The sequence below is a fragment of the Genypterus blacodes genome, unplaced genomic scaffold, assembly GCF_046128005.1.
Source record: "Genypterus blacodes isolate CSIRO-AG114 ecotype Tasmania unplaced genomic scaffold, CSIRO-AGI_Gbla_v1 ptg000133l_1, whole genome shotgun sequence".
Classification (NCBI taxonomy): Eukaryota; Metazoa; Chordata; class Actinopteri; order Ophidiiformes; family Ophidiidae; genus Genypterus; species Genypterus blacodes.
The window spans coordinates 4,771,651-4,793,098 of NW_027466935.1; the positions used below are offsets into that span (position 1 = coordinate 4,771,651).

Genomic DNA, 21,448 nt, shown 5'->3' on the forward strand with positions numbered 1-21,448 from the left:
GGACAAGTGAGAGATCTGGGGATCAATGATCATCGCCCAAGGTCGAGGAGAGAAGGAAATTGACATTTCCTTTTCTTTGTAGGATGGGAAATTAGCAGGAAGTGGAAGCTCTGGCTTAATATGCGCCGCAGCCACTAACTACAAGTCACAGTACTCACACAGAAGCCCAGAGCTCCGGCGTGCGGTCCGTCTCTGGCACTAAAGACCAGAGACCCCTGGCTGGCATGCATATCCCTACAGCTGCTGTAGTGACACCGGCTCAGCGGAGCAAAATTGGAATTATAGGACCGAGACAGCACATTCTGAACACAGGGACAACATGGCAATGGCAACACCAAACACGATGTCAGCGGTGACCATGGACTCCACCGAATGAAAAGCACATGAAGGACACACTGAACAGACCTTTTCACTACATGTACGTATAGGTATGTGACAAATAAACTAAATGATTTCACTTACAGCTGAGTTAGTGCGGTTTACTTGTCTGCTATGTGTGTAGGAGCTTTTTAATTAACCCCCGCTGTGGTAACTCATGCACTGTACTTATATGTGCGTCTTGAAGTGTGAGCAGTTGTGAGGTTAGATTCAACTTTGAAATTGTCCCACTAAGAGGCCAAACTACTCACAGGTAATAAAACAATTCAGGGCTGTTCACATTGTTTACCTTTTCCATTTTCTTGGCCTCAATATGCCGCATCACCTGGTCTCTCCAGTCAGACGGTACCCTTCCCGGCACACCTCCCATTCCGGGCCCGTCGAGAAGCGAGTGCTCAGACTTGAACCTGGCGTTGGGCCTCTTGCTGGGGCTGACGTGCTGGTAGTTGAAGTCACTGACTGACATGGTCCTCTCGGGCAGCTCGTGGGGTTGTGGCCTGGCGCTGTGAGGCCGTTGGGCTCCGGGGACGTCGATGCTGTAAGTGCGAGCCGAGAGGGGCCTCTGCATAGCGTGAGTCATGGCCAGCGGGCCTCTGGCGAGGGTGTGTATGTCCCTGTACGTCATGTACTCCCCCTCGGGCAACTGCACGCGCCTCGGGTCGCCCATGGACGAGGTGGAGGAGATGCTGCTTTGCCTCTGCAGAGTGCTGCTTCTTGGCTGGCTCCCAGTGGACTGCAGTCTCTCCTTAGCCCACATGTCCCCTGGGGGTTTGGGGCCCATAGGAGGCCCCCTTTGCTGGGGCGGCAGAGGGTAGGGAGGTGCCTGATTACGATTGGAGTAGTTGGTGTTGGCTAGTGAGTGCGGAGGAGGAGGTGGAGGGAAGTAGCCCTGGTGATCCGGAGGCATGGGTGTCCTCTGGGTCCAGAGGCCGTCTTTAGGCATTGCATTGCTTGTGTACTGCACATTGTACTGCGGGGGAGGAAGGCCCATGGCCATGCTGGAGGAGACTGGATATCTGCCGATGTTGACTGCGGGTTTGGAGGAGGAAAAGAGCAGGTCTGAGGAAGATACAGAAGAGCTGGGGCAGACCTGAAGAGACTGGTCATCCAGTAAGGAGGCAGACTTGCTCCTCATGATGCTCTGGCCCTGAGCTCCTGGTCCCGGGCCGACTCCCGCCATCCTGGTGACTCCCGGTGCATCACACAAGTCGCTTTCCCCATCAAAGGCGTACACCTTCATGCCTCCCGCTTCTATGTTGGTGATACTGTGAGACTTCACCACCTGGGGGGGCGGGCCCCTTTTCTCCGGGGACAACTCCTCTGTGCTGCGAGACAGAGACATGTCACTGCTGGCTGTCACACCTGTGGAGACCATGTGCAGAGCAGATGTCTCTATCCTCATCGGTGATGCAGCTTGGCTTTTGTTCCCCAGGCTATTGATGCAGTCACTGACCGGCTGATTTCCATTTTGTAAATGGTCCATGTTGTTGTTGCTAAACCCCTGCTTGTTATTTAGGTCAACCTTGGCCATGGAACCATTCTTGGTTTTGTCCAAGTCCAGCTGAAGCATGTTGTCCGTCGGCAGCTTGGATACATTCATATTAATCTGGTCCCACTTTGTGTAGGTTTCTCCCATGCCGTTGTTAATTCCCTTCTCGATGAAAGCCAGCCTGGCCTCCATTGACAGGTCATAGTCCCCCATTTTCTCTGGCTGGGCCTGCTGGGTTTTCAGAATGGCCTGTAGGGACGTTTCTGAGCCGTTGCCATTATGGAGGAGAGGAGTGGTGTCTTTATGCTGGTTCATGTTCTCATCTTCTTGCCTAAAACAAAGAACAAAAGGGGGCATTTAGATTGTACAACAACAGGAGGAAAGTCTCTTCAATTTGAAAACGTGACGAGTGGTACTCTACCGGCTTTTGGGTAGGAAAGGCATTTTTGTCTCTCTCTCTGGGGTGCAAAGAGAGTTGTCCTGACTGCTGTCTGTGGTCAGAGACACAGAGTCCGACATGCGCGACGGTGATGAACAGTTACTATTGTTCTGGTTACTGTTGGCCACTGTGTCATCCAGCAATGAGTCTGCATCTTTCCCGTCATCTTTAAGACAAAAACACAATCACTCTCAATAAACATCACCTAGCTGCTGTCATTGGTCGCTTCATGAACGTACGATGCAACATACATATGCAAATACCTTTATTACCTTTTTTGTCTTTACTCAAGGTTACAACTTTGGGTTGGTTGATGGAGATCTCAATAAGAGGAGGTCTCATCTCTGCTATTTTCATCTCCTCTTCCTCATCTGATAGTTCCTCAGAGTCCTGGAGACAAAGGCAGCTATTTTTTTCAAATTGACATCTTTATAATACACTTGCGTCATTCCTTGTTTAGTCGGTTGTGAGGGTAAATTGCTGAATGTTAGGCGCACCTCGAGTGTGTCCTCGTGGTTCATCATAGAAGTCTCTGAGGATTTCAGCGGTACTCTCTGCGAACTGTAGGACTCCGATGTGTCTTGAGATTCAGGCGTAGAGGAATTCTGGGTACATGTGTTGGTAGATCCTTGGGGCTGAATGTCTGAGGCTTTGCCATTAGTGCAAGGAGCCTCGATCACCTGCAATGGTACGGCCCAAAAATGAAGGCACGATATTGAAAACAATTCCACAGCCGTTACTGAAATTTCACTTCACATTCTCATTCTTTTTAAATTCCAGAGAGTGACGCAAGTGATGCATCGTTTCCAAGTAGAAGATCTCCAGTCTGTCAGGAGAGGTTGCTGACCTTAACTCCCACGTCCTGCACGCCAATGTGGTTCCGCTCATTAGGCCTTCCGTCTCTCCCCGACTCGTCACTGGATTCATCCTCCCGTAGTCGGTGAGCCACTGATTGGGCCGTCTTCACCATGTTCTTCAACTCGTCGGGGTACGGCGTAGGGTAGCGCTTCAGGTTTCCCTCCTGGTGAAGCAGAGATACACATGATTGTATTAGTATAAGTATAATATCGCTCGGTGTGATATTAAGACTGACAGTAACGCCATTTAGGCTGCACTTGGCTTGTTGGTGCTCTTTGGGCATTACATAAGAAAGGTCATACAACGCATGCATAGTCCTAATTTGATTAGAGGTAATACAAATTTAGCTGAGAGCGATTTGTCAAACTAGGTGACTTAAGATCATCCACTACATTCTGTGCACCTAAAAGCAATTAAAATGGAACAGGAGTGTGACATTTTAGAGTTTTATCCGATATCTCCATACAAGTCAAGGTCAAAAACACACTCATGCTCACAGTAATGACATTTCTATTAGGGATTAATCATGTCAGCGCTACACTTTGTCACATTTTCCAATTAAACGAGCAGCAACAAACATGCGGGTGGGCACTAACCCTTGGCGGGGCCTCTCTCTCGTCCTTGTCCTCGTCACACTCGAAGGCCACCTGAGCTCGCTGCTTACGCTGCTCCTCCCACAGCGCCGGGTTGAAGCTTTCAGAGTCGGAGTTCGCTATGTCTGAAACGGAAAAACAACGATAAGCCAAAATGTGGTGGCACGCCGTCTCGCTCGCTCTAATAGATGTGGCGCTCCTTGGGGGGTAACGTACAACACATCTGGGTCAGACTGTAGCTACTTACTGTAAATCAGAGAAAGTGATGTCATCCAAGCCACAGAGTGATGTCATCAACATTTGATGTCATAAACACCATGTTAGTAGTGTGGATGGCATCACTATTGTAACTTTAAACATAACACACATGCTGCATGAAATAGTGATGTCATCAAGCAACAATAGATGTCATGAAAATTAACCAAAGTGACAGTGATGTCATCCAAACTACAAAGTGACAACAGTGATGCCATCCAAACTAACAACAATGACATTACTTTTATTAAATCTAGTTCATCTTTGACTCTTAGACAACATAAACACACTTGATCATCAAGTCAAATGCATGCAGTACATGATGACACATTACAATTTCATTTTTGAAGGCTTGAAACCAAAACAGAGAGGCTCTTTCTCTTTCCCACAGTGCACTGGGGTGAGCATTTGTCAGCCATATAGCTACGCTTTGTAAGCCACACCCACTTGTTAATTCATGTATGTCTGACCTTGACCACGAGATGGCGTTAAATTCATACGGGGCTTGCAAATACTTTGAACGGCTGTAGAAGGAACTAAACATCACTTAACCCTTTCAGCGGACACCTGAACTCGCCGATTACTGTCTGGAACTATTCCTTGAGCCAATAAAAAGTTAACATGTAACAAACACAGTAGTGTACCTTAATCAATACAAAAGTACACATTTGTACCAGTATGTTCACATTACAAGAGGCATTGTAACATCTTAAACATTTGAGCTATTTACCTGTGCCCACTTGATAATTATCAGTATTGTGTGTGTGATCACAACGCAAAAGAGTGCAGCTACTTAGCTGACAATAAGGCAACGCTTGAGTGACAGATTAATAGTGCTTTAGAATGCTTTTAAACCCTGCCAACAATGTTACTCCCTGACTGCCACTGCTTTATACTTCATAAATGTTTACAGAGGGAGGAGCGAGACCGCAAATACTATTTCAATGATGTCATGGCAGCGGTGGTTGGACGCTGCTTCTTTTAAAGCCCGGATTTGCATCTGCTCTGTGTTGTCTCTGTCCTGTTAGTGGAACGCCGACAGGGCCAACGCAAAACTGCAGTGCGGCGTACATCACGTCCTGTTTGATGTAGTCTCACATCCTAAATTCAGCCACGCAAAAACGGCCATGTTGCATTAGATTTCGCGGTTACTACGCTCCTACTAGTTACAAGAAGCTGCCGACTGATAAGAACACAGAGTAACTCATGTAGGAATACCTGACAACCGAGAAGATCCAACGTATGCGACATATATAACAACCCAAAAGCACGTGATGGCAAGGACAGAGCTTATCAGTTGATCGCGGCGTGCGTGACAAACCGCGCGGCTGCTGAGAAACTTGTCAGCGAGCTAAATGCTGGTTAAAAATGTGTTCAGTCATGTGATGTGTCCTCTGTGTGTCAAAATGTAGTAAAACATTATCACGTGACTTCCTCCAGATTTCCAGGAAATCAGACAAAGTCCATTGGAAAATGTACCAAAGGAAAACTGTCTCCGCTGTGCAAACACACGGCAAATCACTGAGCCGGCAGACAAACAGAAAAGAGTTAGACATGACGTGTGGGGGCATTTCTGATGGTGAGTCCAAATATTGCCTATTGCCATGAATATTCCAATTCTAAAAAGGTGGAAGACACGAGAATACACACTGCTAAATGGAGTGTACTTGTATAGCGATTTACAGAAAGACAGTTTTACCATCCAGCGCGCCACATCAAGTCCCATCTTCTCTCTATTTCTTTTTAATTCCAATATTTGCCTTCTTATCCAAGTGGTCATAAATCAAAACAACATCCCTGCCTTTCACCTAAATAATGTGTGGAAGAGTTAAATCCTTTTAAGGGCGTTATATGTTTTAAGATATTCAATTCCCTTGCCCGCATCGTAGCAAATGATGATTGGGAATTATTTTTAAATTGGAAAACAATAACAGTTTTCGGCCCCCACGTGCTCGAACCACTAATTACTCTCAAGCTAACGGGGTCAGCGGGGTCAGCGGGGTGAGTGTAATCTCCTCTGGAACAACGGTGTAATAGGAAACCACGCCAAACGAACAGATGCTTGACAAGGGACAAAGACTAGTGTTTCTTCTGCAGCCTCCCATCTCACATGACCAATCCACTTATAAAGTATACATTCATGGAACCTTCCAGGTTACCCAAGAGAGTCACATTCTGTTACACTAAATGTGGCGCCGCATGACCAAAAGTGGTCAGAGGTATCTGTCTGGTAGTGTCTGGAGCTTCGGTTTCACACTCTGTCAAACAGAAATTAGCCAATATCTTCCAATGAACCTTTGCGCTAATGTGATGATTATGAATAACACCATAAAGCAAAAGGGACAATGTCTGATTTATCTGGAACGTGAAGCCAAGAACTCTGTGTTCATACCAATTTGATTTACTTAACAAGCTTTTAAGACACGGACAAGAATTGATTGATTTACTACAGCACGTCACATGGATTAGTGATGCGTTGAAGTGTTTTAACGGCCTGGCAGAGTCATTGTCCAAGTATAAGAAGAAGATCTTGATTGAACACACCGTACTCACATTCGTCCGGCCGCGTTTGTTGGGGGAACATGTAGTTGGTCAGCACAGTTTTGTGGGTTTCCGGGTCCTCCTCCTTCTGGAGAGGAATAAGGGGCTTTGACTGTGGGAGACAAAAGAGGAAGGGTTGAGTGTTCAAGCTGCAATCACCAGGGCTTTGTCAGGGCACTCCAACCCAAACAGAGTCCTGTTGTTCCCCTGTGCCCCAGATTGGCCGAGCACGAGAATTTGGCCATCACACCACCGAACGGCAAAAAAAGGCTGAATGCAATCAACACGTCAAAATCCAAACTGAGAAATCTGACAGTGCCTCCTATCAACCTTCACTTGTATGTGGCACCTGCTTAAAGTCTGATGGAAGCCCGAGGAAGGCAATTTACTTACAGTACATACTAAGCATATGCCCTAACACAATAGAGAGGCATCATCTACCCATTACCTGCCAAGATGTGGAGAATAAAGATCCTTGATGATCTTTATACACTTAGATCTTTTAATTTACTCACTAGTCTTGCTTTGACTCTGCTTTGGCGCATCTGGCTGTCCTCCTCCACTGATCTATTTCTTTTTCCGCGAGGAAAGAGAATTACTACAGAGAAACTTCCCTGTTCCCAGGCCTCAGCCCCTTGCAACTGCTCAACCTGCCCAACAGTCTCCCTGTGTCACGGTGCTGAAGGGGCCTGCTGACCTTCCACTCCTGGATTCTGATCCTGTCAACAGGTGCCGCAGTACTGACTGACAAGTTTATTTGACATCTTTATGAAATGAGCATCAGAAAGTGGTTGATAAGGCAAAAGGAAAATGAAAAGCCATCAAAACAAAAGGCCTGTAGTACACTACAAATATGTTTTCCAATGCCAGACAGCCTGCACAGCTGGTGGAACTGTGTTGGGCGCATATCATCCAAACACTAGGTATTCCCGGTTTAACTGGAGGCACAGTTAAGCCTGGGTCAGATGACCTTGCATAAAAAGGCCACTGGACATGGCTGCGTTGTATTCTGGCTATGTCACTACTGCCGAATTGGGATCAGAACACAGCACAACTGTGTCCAGAGGAGGTTTGACTCAATTCCTGCAGCACATTGGGGCTTAGAGAGTTAATGACAGCAAGTTGTAGAATCACTGAGACCCTCCTTGGTGATCAGAGGAATCTTTAGTTTAATTTTGTAGTTTATCAGGAGCAAGTGAAACGAGGCAGGAACAGGTAGATTTGGGCTTCTTTGGTTCAATTTTTGTAACATTCTAGCCGAAGAATACTGAACGAATTGATAATACACTTCAGGGATGCATTGCTTAGACATGTCAGCAGAGTTACAGTACAATAGTGCAGCGAGGACAAGACAAAGGCATGAAAAATTGATTCCAGAATGTGGTGAGAGCAACAGATTTTAATTTAGAAGCAAGAATGCTGAATCCTTCGCCAACATCTCTTCTGTACGTTTGGCATGGTGTGAGCAGTTCCAGAGTTCCTGTGCGATTAAACAACATGCCAGTGACAAAGTGGGACATATGAGCCGACAGGCTCAAATCTTTCCACCTTTAGAGTGGGATCTTATGTGCTGCCAAGGGCCACTAGACCAAATTTAAAGCGCCACTACTTGCCTGATCTCTTTACATTACGTAAGATACCAGCCTGCTGCTGCTCTCCATCATTCAAAGATTTGTATCATACAACCTTTAAGGGTGGTTGACTGGCTTCTCTGGAAAACGTTTGACACACTTCAATCAAATGTCCTGAACCTCGTGTGTTTCCTGTGAGCTACTTGATCCAAGTTAATGCTGCGACATCTCTGATACCCTACTTTACCTCGACCTCAATAGCAAATAACAAATGTAAACACCATTCCTAAATGATCTTACCTGATTTTCAGACAGCCACATTGCCGTCATCTGGTTCAGTTTAGTAAAGCTAAAAGGAAGATTCCGCAGTCTGTTGTGGAACAAAAACAAAGGGTTCATTCAGACAATCATCTTACACAAACAGCTAAAGGGAGACTCACAAAACACATCTGTAATCTTTCAGATTCAATGTGAGAGGCACTTTCAATATATTAGAATTCAGAAATCCAGTCTTAAACTGCTATGGGGTTATTGCAAAAGGTATACATTAACGCTTGCACACAAAAGCAAATAAATACAATAATTAAATAACTCATTAACATACCAGATATTAATTAAAGCAGGGTACAACTACATGGAAGTTCAGTGATGCACTTAACTGCCGCCTTCCAATACAAACCAATAATTATACGTCATCTAAATAACCCTAACAAAGGGCGTGACTGCCATAAGGACATGTCTACTAACCAATGCTTTTGGAGCGTACGTTCCTTTCATCTCAAATAAACATCATAGCCGGCTGCGCAGACTCGACATGTTGCAACTCTTGCCTCTATTGAACCAGCCAGGTGGAACTCTTGCCCATAGTCAATCAAGCAGGTATGTGAACCAGGAGGCACGTAAATCAAACCGGATGTTGACGAAGACGACACACCCAGGGTTAAACCCGACTGCTCGGCATTATGGGAAATATGTGAACTCGTATTGACTCGATTGTGCTGTTTACAGGCGGTGCAACGTATGATTAGGCTCACTTGTTGTTGCTGAGATTGATGACCTTGAGCTTCTGCATGTCGCCCATCTCCTCAGGCAAAGACTCCAGCTTGTTAGAATGCAGGAAAAGCACAGTTGCATTCTTCCAGTTGCCCATCTGTGAGGGGAGGAAACCGACAAACACAGGCTGATGTACATGCCCCGCCACTGTACACTCTTTTTAACTGAAACACTTATATGCTATGATGTCAGCACTCACCTCGGGGGGGAGCTGGGTAAGGAAGTTGTGATCTGCAGCAAAGGTACGGATGCTGACACACTGACCGACTGAGGTGGGCAAAGCCTCGATTTCATTGAAACTGCAGTCCAGTTCATCCAGGGACGTGAGTCTAATAAGCAGAGCGGGAGGAAGACGCTTTACTCACATCTTACTTTTCTATTTCATCTATAATTAGTACATATGTGAAACAAGTTAAGTCTTTGTCTGAAGAACTGAAGATATGAGCGTGAACTACTTCCGTTCCATCACCCGTAGGATTCTCCAGAACTGGTTTTGTGGCTTACCTTGGCGGTAAGTCTTTTAAAATCTATGAAAGGGACGGGGAAATGACTTCCTTTTTGTATTGTGTAAACTCTGTTTGCGTGCCAGAGACGTGGTTTGTAAAGAGATGACAGCATAGACTTCTCCTTTTGTTAGAGATATCTTTTGGAATAAGTCATTTTGAATTAGTGGCTGGCCCAATTTGTGATCAATCAACTGTACACTGTGGTTAACTAATTTATCAGAGTCTGAAAACTGAACCAGCTACCTATCCAACAGTGAACCACTTAATACATTAACACAGAGGTGATGTGTATCTTAAAGGTTTTTTATTGGACTGGAATCTTTCAAACAGAACCCCTGTTGGCAGATGTTAAGTGGCTCACACCGGGGCTTTCCGATGAAGAGCAACGCCCCTTGGCCCGTGTTTTCAAAACCACCAAACGCCATTTTCCCCTCTAGCCGCCTGCTTTAAGACACGATTTGGCTCTTCTCTGCAGAATCTAATTCAGAGTGCACAGACAGGTCACTGACCAAAATAAGCTCTGTGAAACTCCGTACGCTAAAACCAAAATCCTTGCGTGCGATTTAGATAGAAGCTTTGCCACATAATCTCTGCCAAAGTACACTTAGGAGACACATTCTAACATCGGGGATAAATGACGGTGTTTGGAAACAATGGATGAAGAACAATATTAACTGCACTGCAATCTGTCAATTACCCACACGTTTGTCTGTGTCTCCGGAGTGGGGATGAAACTGGGCGAAAGAAATCACCGGCGGATTAAAAGCGGCGCCTAATCTGTACGCCGAGCCGTGATGATTCGGTGTGACTGAGGGGCCGAGCATGTTGACCCTCATCTGGCGACAGCTGGGGCGTACCTGCCTGATCTCGTTCAAGATCGTGTGCATAATCGTGAATCGAAAACGGGCGACGGCTGGATTAGAAGGGTGACCTTTAAACACTAGCTAGTCGATACGGCTTGCATGAATTATTTGTGTTGTTGACGTTATCGGTGAGCGCACGCCAACCGGGCAAACAATGTGGGGGAACATGTGATATTTTTGACACGCGGGTGCCAATGTGCCACTGATATCTCGCTGGCGTTAACACTGACCCTCCAACAGAGTCGGGCAAATACATCAGCTGGTTCTCGTCCACTTTCAGAGCCGTCAGCTTCCTCAAAGAGCCTGAGAGAAAGACAGAGAGAGACAGACAGAGACAGAATTACAGAAATGCAAACTGCAGCTCAGCGCACATATTGATCATCACTTTCTGTTGTGCCACAAAAAAGGTGTATCCATTACCGCGGTGCGTTTGATTCATTCATACTGCCATCGATACTGCAACTCGTTTAGAAATCATAAACTCTTTCTTTCATCACACTGTGCAAATACATCGATTTCATTTCGGGTGTTGTCAGTCTGGACCTGTTTTTCCCCAGAGGGAGGAAATTTCAGAGGGAAGTACCCAGACGTGCCCTTTGAAATAAGCAATCAACATTTTCGCATCAACTCCGTCACAAATGGACATATGGCCAGGTGCGGAATTTTCTATTTCCTTATTTTCAATTTCAATCCAGCCATGAAATTGAAAGGAACTAAAAATCGACTTGTTCTGCGTCAATGCGTCTGAAGATCTCGTGAAATCGATACGCCACTGATGAAATTTGGTAGCAATAGAATGCACTGGGAAAGATAGAAAAGTCCCAACCCATTAGCCCTTAACCCTATCCTCTCCTTGCCTTCATTCTCCCCCCTGCCCAAAGGAGCAGGTGTGATTAAGAACCATATAATTTCATCCGTAATCAAAACTCTACATGCGATTTTGCAGGATTTCTCCCAGAATCATTTGGAAGTGCATTCTCACTTTGAGCCAAGAGAGAGGTGCAGGGTTTCAGAATAGATCCCGCTTTAAATAAAATGTGTGTGTGTGCGCGGATGTGTGTTTTTTAATCCTCACCAATGGATCCTGGCAGCTGTGTGAGAGAATTGTTGGACAGCAGGAGATCCTGCAGACTCTCACAGCCAGAGATCTGCTCGTCTACCATCTCCAGGTTGTTCTTGGAAACATCCAGGTAGGCCAACTGCTTCAGCATCCCAAGCATCTGGACAGACGGAAGGACACACATACACACACACACACACACACAGGGTTAAGCAGCAGTATTGGTTGGATACTGGAGTGGATTTAGACAACCGTCACAATACCCAGACCCACTACTGAGGAAGTGCAATAAGATACTAGATAGATAGACTGGAAATTACATATTAAGAATTTATTTTCTAATCTAAGACATCAAATTTCTCATTGAAGCAGATCTTAGCCAAAGTTTAACCATAAAAACAGACTATCTTCAAAACAAAACCATAATTCAAGGTGATTCAAAGTCGATATTTGTTGCTGAAACCCTGCAAACAAACATCGACGTTGTATCACAATGAATTACTGTTCTCTTTTTAAGATTTATCTTTTGTTTTTGTTGTTCCATCAACATTGTTTCATCCTGATACCAGTATAATTTCAATACTATTTTAGTCTTCTTGCTCCTGACAACTGCACTTGAAACTCTCCAAGAGAAATAGTTCCCGGGTTTTTAAGGTGTCAGGGGCTGTTAATCAAGGCTGGGTAGATAAATGGACTCCCCCCCCCCCCCGAGAGTTCGTGTGAATTGATGGTACTGTACAAACAGACGATGTTAACTATCGTACTGTTTCAGGAGCAGGAAAGTTAGACAGTTAAACAGGAGAAAGTCACGTATATTAAGGGAAAATCGGGTTGAGCCAAGACATTTGGGGGTCGTTCATGAACTGTCTGGAATAGGTTGATAGGTTGATAGAGAGGTTGATGAGTTTCTGCAATTTAGCCTACAAATATTATGTTGAATTTACGACGCTGTATATCTGAAGTATGTAATGGGGGGGGGGAGGTGAATGGAGGACGGAGGAAGGACACACAGATATTTCACGAGTTCATAACATGGTTTCTCAGTCTTGTGCTTTTTTAGAAATTGGGCCCATATTTCTTGGCTGGATGACGAATCAGAAAAGTGGCTTTTTTTATGTAATAGCAAATTGGAACAGTTGCTGGATTGAGGCTTGTTTCATGGGATTGACAGATGCCACTGCTCATTAGAGGGCGGACTGTGAAGGCTGACATGCTGGCACCGGAATTAATGCTTTATTTAATTATGACCTAGTTTATACCAAGATAAAAACAATTACAGAATGATTGGTGCTCAGGCAAAAAACGATAAAGTCTGAATCTGGAAGTGGTCATCCATCATTGTGAAATTTCCTTTTTCACAATTCCTCTTAACGCATGACGCAAACTGACTGTATTCAATTTTGTGGTAAGAAGAATCATGGGAAATACCAATAAAACAGACAGTCGCAACAGTCACCCCAAGTGTGTGTGTGTGTGATAACGAGTGTAAATTATACCCCGGGTAAGAACGTCAGCCTGTTCCCATCCATCCACAGCTCCTTGATTCCAGTCAGCTGCTCCAACACCTCAGGCTGTAGATATGAAGAGAAAAACGGGCAGAATGGATGTTATGTGATAAGCAGGGGCAGGCCGTCTTTAATACAGAAACAGCCAGAGTGTCCGTGTAAGTAAACGTGACGGAGAGGAGAAGAGCGCAAATAGATGAGGGAGGAGGCGATTTCGCTCCCGGCTCGGTATTGGCAGACAGACACACTCACCACTTCAGTGAACTCATTACTCCCCAGGTCCAGCCTCTCCAGCTGTGTGAGCTTCTGCATGCTCCTGCAGGCACACACAGGACACGGCAACGGGTTAAAAATTAAGCATCAAACCGGTCAAAATAAGATTCTTTTGAAGCGCTGATAGAAGAGGAAACACGTTGAAGTATTCATCAATAAACCACATTATTTGTCCTTTTTTTAGTTATTTTAGACAGAGTACATGCTCATTCAACCGAATACCTTCATGAGGGCAAAATAAATACCTTTACAGTTCAGACATGAAAGAAATATCCTTTAAAAAGAGGAAAATGTAACGCTAGCCTCCAGCCTGACTCTAGGATTTCTCTCCAACAAAAACATTCCCATAAATGCTTATTTCACACTCGGCGGGGGATTCAGCGGGGTGTTCAGTGGCCAATAGCAGAAATCACTAAACCAAATTATATATTTGCGGCAAACAAAACAAAGAAGAGTCAAGGACAAAGTGGAGTTAAGTGAAAGGCGTTATTCGTGTTATGTTCTTTCCGCTGTGACGGTGACAGAAGCGCAAATGACGTGAGCCGCGAGGTAATACGGCACGCGATACCGTACGAGACCCTGATGATTTGAGGATAAACTGACGCGAGTAGACGACGGGGGAGAGCTGTGTTTAGGAACAGATCGTATGATGATCCTTTCACAGCATGGACTCTTTAAAGAATGAGTGAGACTCGGGGCGCTGCAGTGAGTGTAGGCTTTTCTCTCTTTTTTTTTTTTAGGTCTTGCTCATGACACGAGAATGTAAGACATATGGTACGAATTACAAAATGAAATGTCTGATTTAAGCGCTTTGGCGTTTCTATTAATTCTTGGTGTAATATGAAAACATTAGTCATACTGCTGTACTCTTGACTTCACAGCTTTGTAACCTTCTTATCTCAAAGTTGGCGAGAAGACCGGCGAGCCCCACGTGAGCCTCAAGTGCTGGGAATGAGTTCTGCTGGCTCCTCCAGGAAGGGAGAATAACCGTCTAGTAACTTTTCGAAAGAGACTACACTGCATTGGTTACATCAAGAGGAACAAAGTGATAAGATAACACAGTGAGACTTACTGTGAAATTACATGTGGTTTTATGCATGTGCTTGTGTGTGTCCATACTAAGAATAGGCCTGTGTCTTGTACGTGGAAAGTCTACACGTCCCCTTTGAGCATACACATGTTTGTTTACATCTCTGAAATGCTTGTCCATTGCTCTGGCAACGTTCCCGATCATTAGTCCTTCTCTTTGTCAAGGCTCCAGCCTTTAACAGGTCTGGCCTCTGTCACATAAACACTGCGAGGGGAGATGATCTGCCGAGTTTCAGCAGTGCACCGCGCTATACACACCAGCTGGCAAGTCAGTCACTCAGCAGAAAATAAGGAACAGCAAAGTAAGTGAGGTAACAAATGAAGCCTGGCAGTTTTGCTGAGAAAATGTAGAGGACATATAAAAACAACGGTAGAAAGCAAATACTTTAGAGTAAGAGAGAAAAGTAGCTTCTCCCCTCACAATCACCTGCAGTGTTCGCAAACATTTGTTGGCCGTTTAGTCTCCTTGTGGCTTTGTAACCTTCTGAAAATGCTGAAATAACCCGAGCAACTTTCTCAGCAGAGGATTATAAAACCTGTCACAGCAAGCAGCCAAGTAAAAGGGGTCCATTATGCAACACTGTGGAATTTAATACTATGCTTGGAGGTGTGGGGAATGAATCTGCAGTAAAAAAAAAAGAAGAAAAGAGCCAGGATGGGAGATATGGCAGAGAGAGGCTGCGGAGAAGAAATTACGAGGAAGTGAGGAGGAGGAGAGGGTCAGAGTTCTTGTCATTAATTATGAACTCGCAGAGCGCGGCGGCAGCTTTATTTGCTTCTTTCGCGGGGTAACATATATATTTAATGTTTGGGGCGAAAGAAAATGTAAAGTGAAAGCCACTTACTTTGGCAACATCTTTAACTGGTTCTCCCGCAGTTCCAAGATCTGGAGTTTCGTCAACCTGCGCCCGGGAAGGAAGCGGTCGCAGTTAGGAGACACTGCACACACGACTCAACTGTGACAAGACGCTGTGTGGCCCGTCGTCTTTGTTAGAATCCACCACTGACCTCAATTCTTTGGTTCTGTAAACATTTCTCACTAGAGCAACTTTCTATAAATGGACATTAAAAGGTGTTCCCATGACATATTAAAACAAAACTATATTTCAATTCTGCGTTCCTGCTAAACAAACTAATTCCAGTCTGGTAGCTCGATGTTAACAAAGAGGGAATCCAAAGGCCGTTGAAGATGGTTTGAATTATCCTGTAATGTCACCTAATCAACACTTGACAGACAGGGGTATGGTGTGGAAAGGGTCTTCTATGGCAGCCATGATTTCCTGTGTTGGCTTATCAAGCAGTTTGCAGTCATATTATAGTTTCACTTGTCGAAATACAGGATTCAGTGAAACGTGCTCTCGTGCGAAAACGCTAAAAGCGAGTCGGTACAAATCTGATGCGGTTAACGAGAAGGCACCTTGTGTCTTTGTTTTGTGTAATCGGGCTGCCGTCATCTACAGAGGGCTCTAAAGTAAATGCCTGAATAAACTCAAAACACGGAGATAAAAGCACAGCTCAACCTGCTGGCTTCAAGCAAACGGCCTCAGTGTGTAAGTACCTGTCAGGTCATTACGAAGCAGAATCCCACACCTGGTAAATTACGTGCAGAAAAACAATTTTCTGACTTGGCACAGTTTTTGTACCCTGTTCTTGCGAAATAACGTTAAAGCAATGAGCTCTGGAGTCCAATAAGGCACTAAATATACTTCTGCCTTGATCTGGTGGATTTTCTTTTACTGTAAGCATGGACAGGGTGATAAAAATCGCAGTATTTCTGGGCAAAGTACCAAAAATACCTCACTATTCATGATGTGTGTGATGTGGGGTTTAGGGGAGGGGGGTGATTACTGGTAGTAGTATATATTCACATATCTCCAGATGACAGGATCCCATCACAGTTTCTCAAACTCGAAGACAATCAGTACCATTCAGATACAATAAATACCACACAAAAAAAACGAAAATCCACACTGGAGACCTGAGACTGACCTGCCGAAGCTGGCGGGTAAGAACTCCAGGAAGGCATCATTCAGGTAGAGCTGTGTCAGACTAAGCAGCTGGGTGAAGCCTTCTGGGAGCCTATACGACACGCACGGAAACACAAAAGTCACAATCAGTCGTCGCACACTAACACGAAGCTGAAAACACAATACTGTAAAATCACCGCACTGTGGTTACTTCGACTGTGAAGTGTGTGTGGACTGTACTCACTTGGATATAGGATTCACGCTGGCTTCTACAATTGCTAGGACTTTGCAATTCTTGATATTATCTGGAAACTCCTGGATACCTACACAAAAACATCAAAGAATACTGTTAGCGTGTATTAAACAGCCGCTAGACACATTCTAATGGCGGTGAGGCTAAACAAGAGCGAGTGCCGTGGGATAACGCGAGCGATCTGGCCGGAGAGGAGCGGGGAGAAGCTTTTGCAAATGTTAAACACAGGTTGGATGGGCTGTCAGTGTGTGAACTGTGTGTGTGCGCTCGGAGTACATTTAGAGCGGCACTGTACCTTTCGCTCTCTAAACAACCGCTGAGAGGAGAGCAGAAGGTGACTCAATAATAGAGAGAGAAAGGAAGATAGGAAAAAAAAAAAAAAAAAAAACCTGACCACTGAGTGATAGTTTGCAGGTTCTCGCCAAACATCCGCAATGAGAGCGCTGCGAGGAGGTGGAGGAGAGGGGGGCCACAAGGTTTATTTCCACCCTCTTTGTTTGGTGTCTACAACACTTAGCGCAGAGTGCTTTGTATAGCAGGATAAGCTACATTAAAATGTAAATACAGTACTAAACGTTCATGACTACAAGACCTACATTCCTCAACATTTGTTTAAGTTAGGCAGTGCCCTCATTCATTTGTATTGGAACTATTTTGTTTTACTTTTATCCATATATGGGTGGGTTTTGCTGAGCATGTGATCACCTTCAAGATTATAGAATGCACAACAGATGTATGGAGTAACCTGCAATTTCTCCTCCTTATCTCACTACAAGTGCTTCATATCCAGAGACGATGAGGCTGCAGTGACAACGATCCTGTGGTGATGCTCATCAGCAACTTGCAACAACTCCTTGCAACCGAAGCTTGAGTATTTCTTTTGTATTGCAAGTGTGTTCTTGTAAATCTGAACACAGCATTGTCACCTGGTCCATTGCATCTGTACACTGTAAACTGATCCTCGCGGTGGTTTCTTGTTCTGTGGCGATTTCATCAAGGCGTAATCTAACATCCTCCTGGCGTGAAGCTTTCATCTGTCCATCAAGGGAGCACTTAATCAATTCTGTCCTTCAGCATGTTATGAAACCGGTGCAAAGTTTGTAACACACACACACACAAGACAGGTGAAACTAGAATCACTGTGAAAAAAAGTCTGTAGCTTGTGCAGAATCTGCAGTGGAGGAGTTTCATCTTGCTGCTCTGTCCTGGCAGCACCTCCACGCTGTGCGCTCAGACAGCGTCTAGAGAAAAAAAAGCAGGTCTTGGCTCGTCTACTTCCTTTTTCCATCGTATCAGGGGTTTCTAGTCATGTAGCTTTGTGACGTAATCTGAAGTATCTGAAACACCTTGTGGTAGTCAACTTTGGCACATCCTCTTTCTCGGTGTGATTCAAGATTTGTTTCCCCTGATTGTCAGTAAAAGACGTGACAAGAATCACTAGTTCCCTCCATTATTGGGTATTAGTAGTTATATAAGTAGACATGACACGCTTGAACTTCACGGGTGACTGAACAGGCCGACTGTGGTTGGATTACAGGTTTCAGCAACATGATCTCACGCCACACTGGCAAATTAGCTCAAATCTACCAATCGGACAGACGGACCTGACTGGGGGTTACAAATATAATACAGACAAACACAGAACGGTCCGTTGGCCTTACTGTTTTTGCTGACATCAAGCTCCCTGAGATTGATGAGGTTTGCGATCGCGGATGGCAACACTGTCAGGTCATTATCTGGCATGCTCAGTCTGTGGAGCAACTGGCAGTTAAACAGTTGCTGGGGAGACACAGAGAGAGAGAGAGAGACAGATAATACAGGTTATTTAATAAATCAGAACATTTTCACTAACCCTAAGCTAAATTGAGTTGAATCATCAAAACACACATTGTTAAGCAAACATATAATTACGTGTTTGGGAAAGGATTTTGTAAATTACAGGTATTGCGTATAGATTCTATACGTTGTGCCATATGCCTTACTTTAGGCAGCTCCTCGATCTGGTTGGCATCGAGGTAGAGTTCCTGCAGGGTCTTCTCAAAGCTAAAGATCTCCTTAGGAACAGTCTCCAGGCTGCAGTGGGAGTAATCCAGCGATGTCACCGTCTCCTCCTCGCCCCGCAAGCAGCGGCACGGCACCAGACGAACAAATAAGTTCCGCTTGGACATCCTCAGGCACTACAGAGTGAGAGAGGGGAGAGAGAGAGAGAGGGTGTCAGTGTATAAGGGGAATCTATGGGTCCTCGCACATCTGCTGACAAAAACAATTCCACACACACACCTGCTGTGCCGTGCTTAATGCGATAAACAGACACTCGCCGATGTAGCCAGATCTCGCCATTTGATCCACATATGATCTGAGAAGCACATCCGATCCACGACCACGTGATTGCAACCCAAACTGTCAGAATGGAATATATGGTGGTTTTCTATGGCTCTTCTGTGTGATTAGTCTGCGTCCACAACACGCAGAGGGCAAACTCAAGGAGGTGGCTCCATTTCAAACACAACTACTGGGGAAATACTGTGGTTCATAACTGACCATCGAGGCGAGAAACAGAAATAAACAGTGGGGGGGAAAACTAACTGAAAAACTCACTTTAAATCTTGTACACTCGACATTCTGTGCCTTGTGAATCCAGCAGTTACCCATTAGATCAGGGGTCTCCAACAGGTGGCTTGCGAGTAGTTCGTGAAAGGTTCGAAGAATACGTTCATTTGACAACACAACGTCACTTGGTAAAGCCGTTTAAATTTCTATCCAATCAAATTCACAGACATCCCGCCCCCTTTTGTCACGAAACGATTATAAGCCAATCAGCTGTCAGTCCAACAAATGACGCTGCTGTCATGTTCGGTTACGCGACACCGTAACATTCGGCCAGCAAGCGCGCGCCGGATTTGAGGATGACCGCCCCGAAAATAGCCCTGATAAAAAACAACAAATATACTGATTTCATGAGGAATTAAAAAATTACGAATGTGAATGACAAGTGTGTGCGTGTCTCATTTGCGGTGCGAACGCGTCTGTGGAGCGCCACTTCACCAGAGTCCACAACAACTTTTCACGGGACAAGTTTGAACTGATGTTGTGCCGTTCGACCAATTCACGTGAAGACAGGCAAGGATCATAACGTCAAGCAGGGAGGGGCGGGGCGTGCTGACGGTCTACTTACTACATGTGCAGAGTAGGACAGAGACAAGCAGAGACGAGTGACCGCTGGAAAAAAAAAAGCAGCATTTGGATGCATTTTAACAATTGTGACAACATAAAGGCAGAAAAAAGAATGAAGCTAACAGGTCGAGCAGGGTCCACAAAAAACCTTCACAGACATGAGAACTGTGCATCCAACAGTTCAGGTGGAAGAAAAAAGAAGCTCCATCCAGGCTCTCAATCCAGTGTGTGTTCTTCCAAACAGGATAACAAACACATTCCAAAACTGTACGACAGAACATGCTTCACTGCAAGAACATTCCAACACTGTTTTAATTCCTGGTGAAAACAGTACCACACTCTCTGTCATCTCACTAACATCAGAACAGACTGAATGCATGTGAAGTACAGATGAGATGGGAACTACAGGGAATGTGAAGGGAAATTGGGACAGTGATATGTGGACAGACAGAAAATGTGAAATATGAAAGGTGTAGTATTACTTAAATATTAAAATAATTAACAAATAATGTAAAAAAATTATAACATTGTTTTGTTTTCTTTGAGATGAATTTGATGTGAATGAGTGTGAGCTTGACACTGAAAATGTATACAGAAAGCTGGTTTGGGTGGAGAATCAGTCATGTGGATAAATGTTACTAATAATTTAAAACAAGTAGCTCATGGACACTTTTATTTTGTCAAAGTAGCTCTCGGGGGCAAAAGGGTTGGCTACCACTGCATTAGATAGTAAGGAAATACAGTAAAAAGGTTTGTAGGCGAGATATTTCACATGGGTCACCTTCAGATACAAAATAGGATGCAAGCAAAACCGTCAGAATCAGCCTTTCCTACGAGTGCAGCCAAAGCATCTTCAATAAAGGGTTCAACCGCCTCATTTTGCACTTGAATTTTTATATCCAGCGCAGAATGTGTTCTGGCCGAGAGCGCGGCGTGGACGGTGCACATATTCAAAGCTTTTCAGCAGCATCAGCAGAGTGATGACAGCTCTTCACTGCAGAGCCACTTCTTCTGCACGAGGACTTTGGAAAACTGGCGTGGCTCCTATCGCGCGCACTTAATCCCGTTATTTCAGCTGAATTAATGTGCTGACAACAACAACTCCTATTTGCATATAGATTACATCTGTTCGTCGGTCTAGGGGCAAATCTATAGAATGGGTTCAAATGATGAGAGGTGGATTAAGCTGAGGGGAAAAAAAGAATGAAGTAACAGAGATAACAGGCTTTGTTTGTTGCAACATGTACAATAGCTACTGAAATGTCAGAAAGGCTCGACATAAAAGCGTTTGTTTCTTGTTACTCTTTTATATGAAGGGGGGTTCAAACCGGGATTTCTGAAAAAGATGACCGACGACAACATTCATGAATCCAAACGTATGCATAGAGGCGGCATAATGGGCAGCATGTCAATACTGTGGGTAAACAATAGGCTCAGTGTTGCGACGCAGACAATAAGAATACAAAATAAACAGAGGCAGTGAATGCGTCGTCCTTGGCTGGTTTTTGTATCCTACATAATCTGCCCTCAGGAATAAAGCTAAATAAAAAGCCACTCGTACTTTTCGGCCTTCCAGTCTGT

At 44.7% G+C, this 21,448-nt stretch overlaps 1 protein-coding gene across 5 annotated transcripts in view; it reads right to left on the bottom strand.

The window, feature by feature from the left end:
- Positions 1-21,448, bottom strand: part of erbin (erbb2 interacting protein) — a 44,258-nt gene that overhangs the window by 5,691 nt on the left and 17,119 nt on the right. For 2 of the 5 annotated variants that reach the window (XM_076163577.1, XM_076163576.1), the window contains exons 3-22: positions 18,676-18,870; positions 18,355-18,472; positions 16,685-16,763; positions 16,463-16,552; positions 15,319-15,375; positions 13,364-13,427; positions 13,103-13,177; positions 11,622-11,766; positions 10,777-10,849; positions 9,377-9,506; positions 9,159-9,274; positions 8,425-8,494; positions 6,557-6,665; positions 3,761-3,882; positions 3,154-3,327; positions 2,804-2,986; positions 2,579-2,696; positions 2,289-2,472; positions 668-2,198; positions 159-302 (exon numbers count right to left, since the gene is read on the bottom strand). In XM_076163577.1, coding sequence (XP_076019692.1) covers positions 159-302; positions 668-2,198; positions 2,289-2,472; positions 2,579-2,696; positions 2,804-2,986; positions 3,154-3,327; positions 3,761-3,882; positions 6,557-6,665; positions 8,425-8,494; positions 9,159-9,274; positions 9,377-9,506; positions 10,777-10,849; positions 11,622-11,766; positions 13,103-13,177; positions 13,364-13,427; positions 15,319-15,375; positions 16,463-16,552; positions 16,685-16,763; positions 18,355-18,472; positions 18,676-18,861 — 3,768 coding nt within the window. In that variant the 5' untranslated portion in view covers positions 18,862-18,870. The remainder of the gene's footprint in view (positions 1-158; positions 303-667; positions 2,199-2,288; positions 2,473-2,578; positions 2,697-2,803; positions 2,987-3,153; positions 3,328-3,760; positions 3,883-6,556; positions 6,666-8,424; positions 8,495-9,158; positions 9,275-9,376; positions 9,507-10,776; positions 10,850-11,621; positions 11,767-13,102; positions 13,178-13,363; positions 13,428-15,318; positions 15,376-16,462; positions 16,553-16,684; positions 16,764-18,354; positions 18,473-18,675; positions 18,871-21,448) is intronic. The other 3 variants (XM_076163578.1, XM_076163579.1, XM_076163580.1) reach the window with 3 other exon arrangements.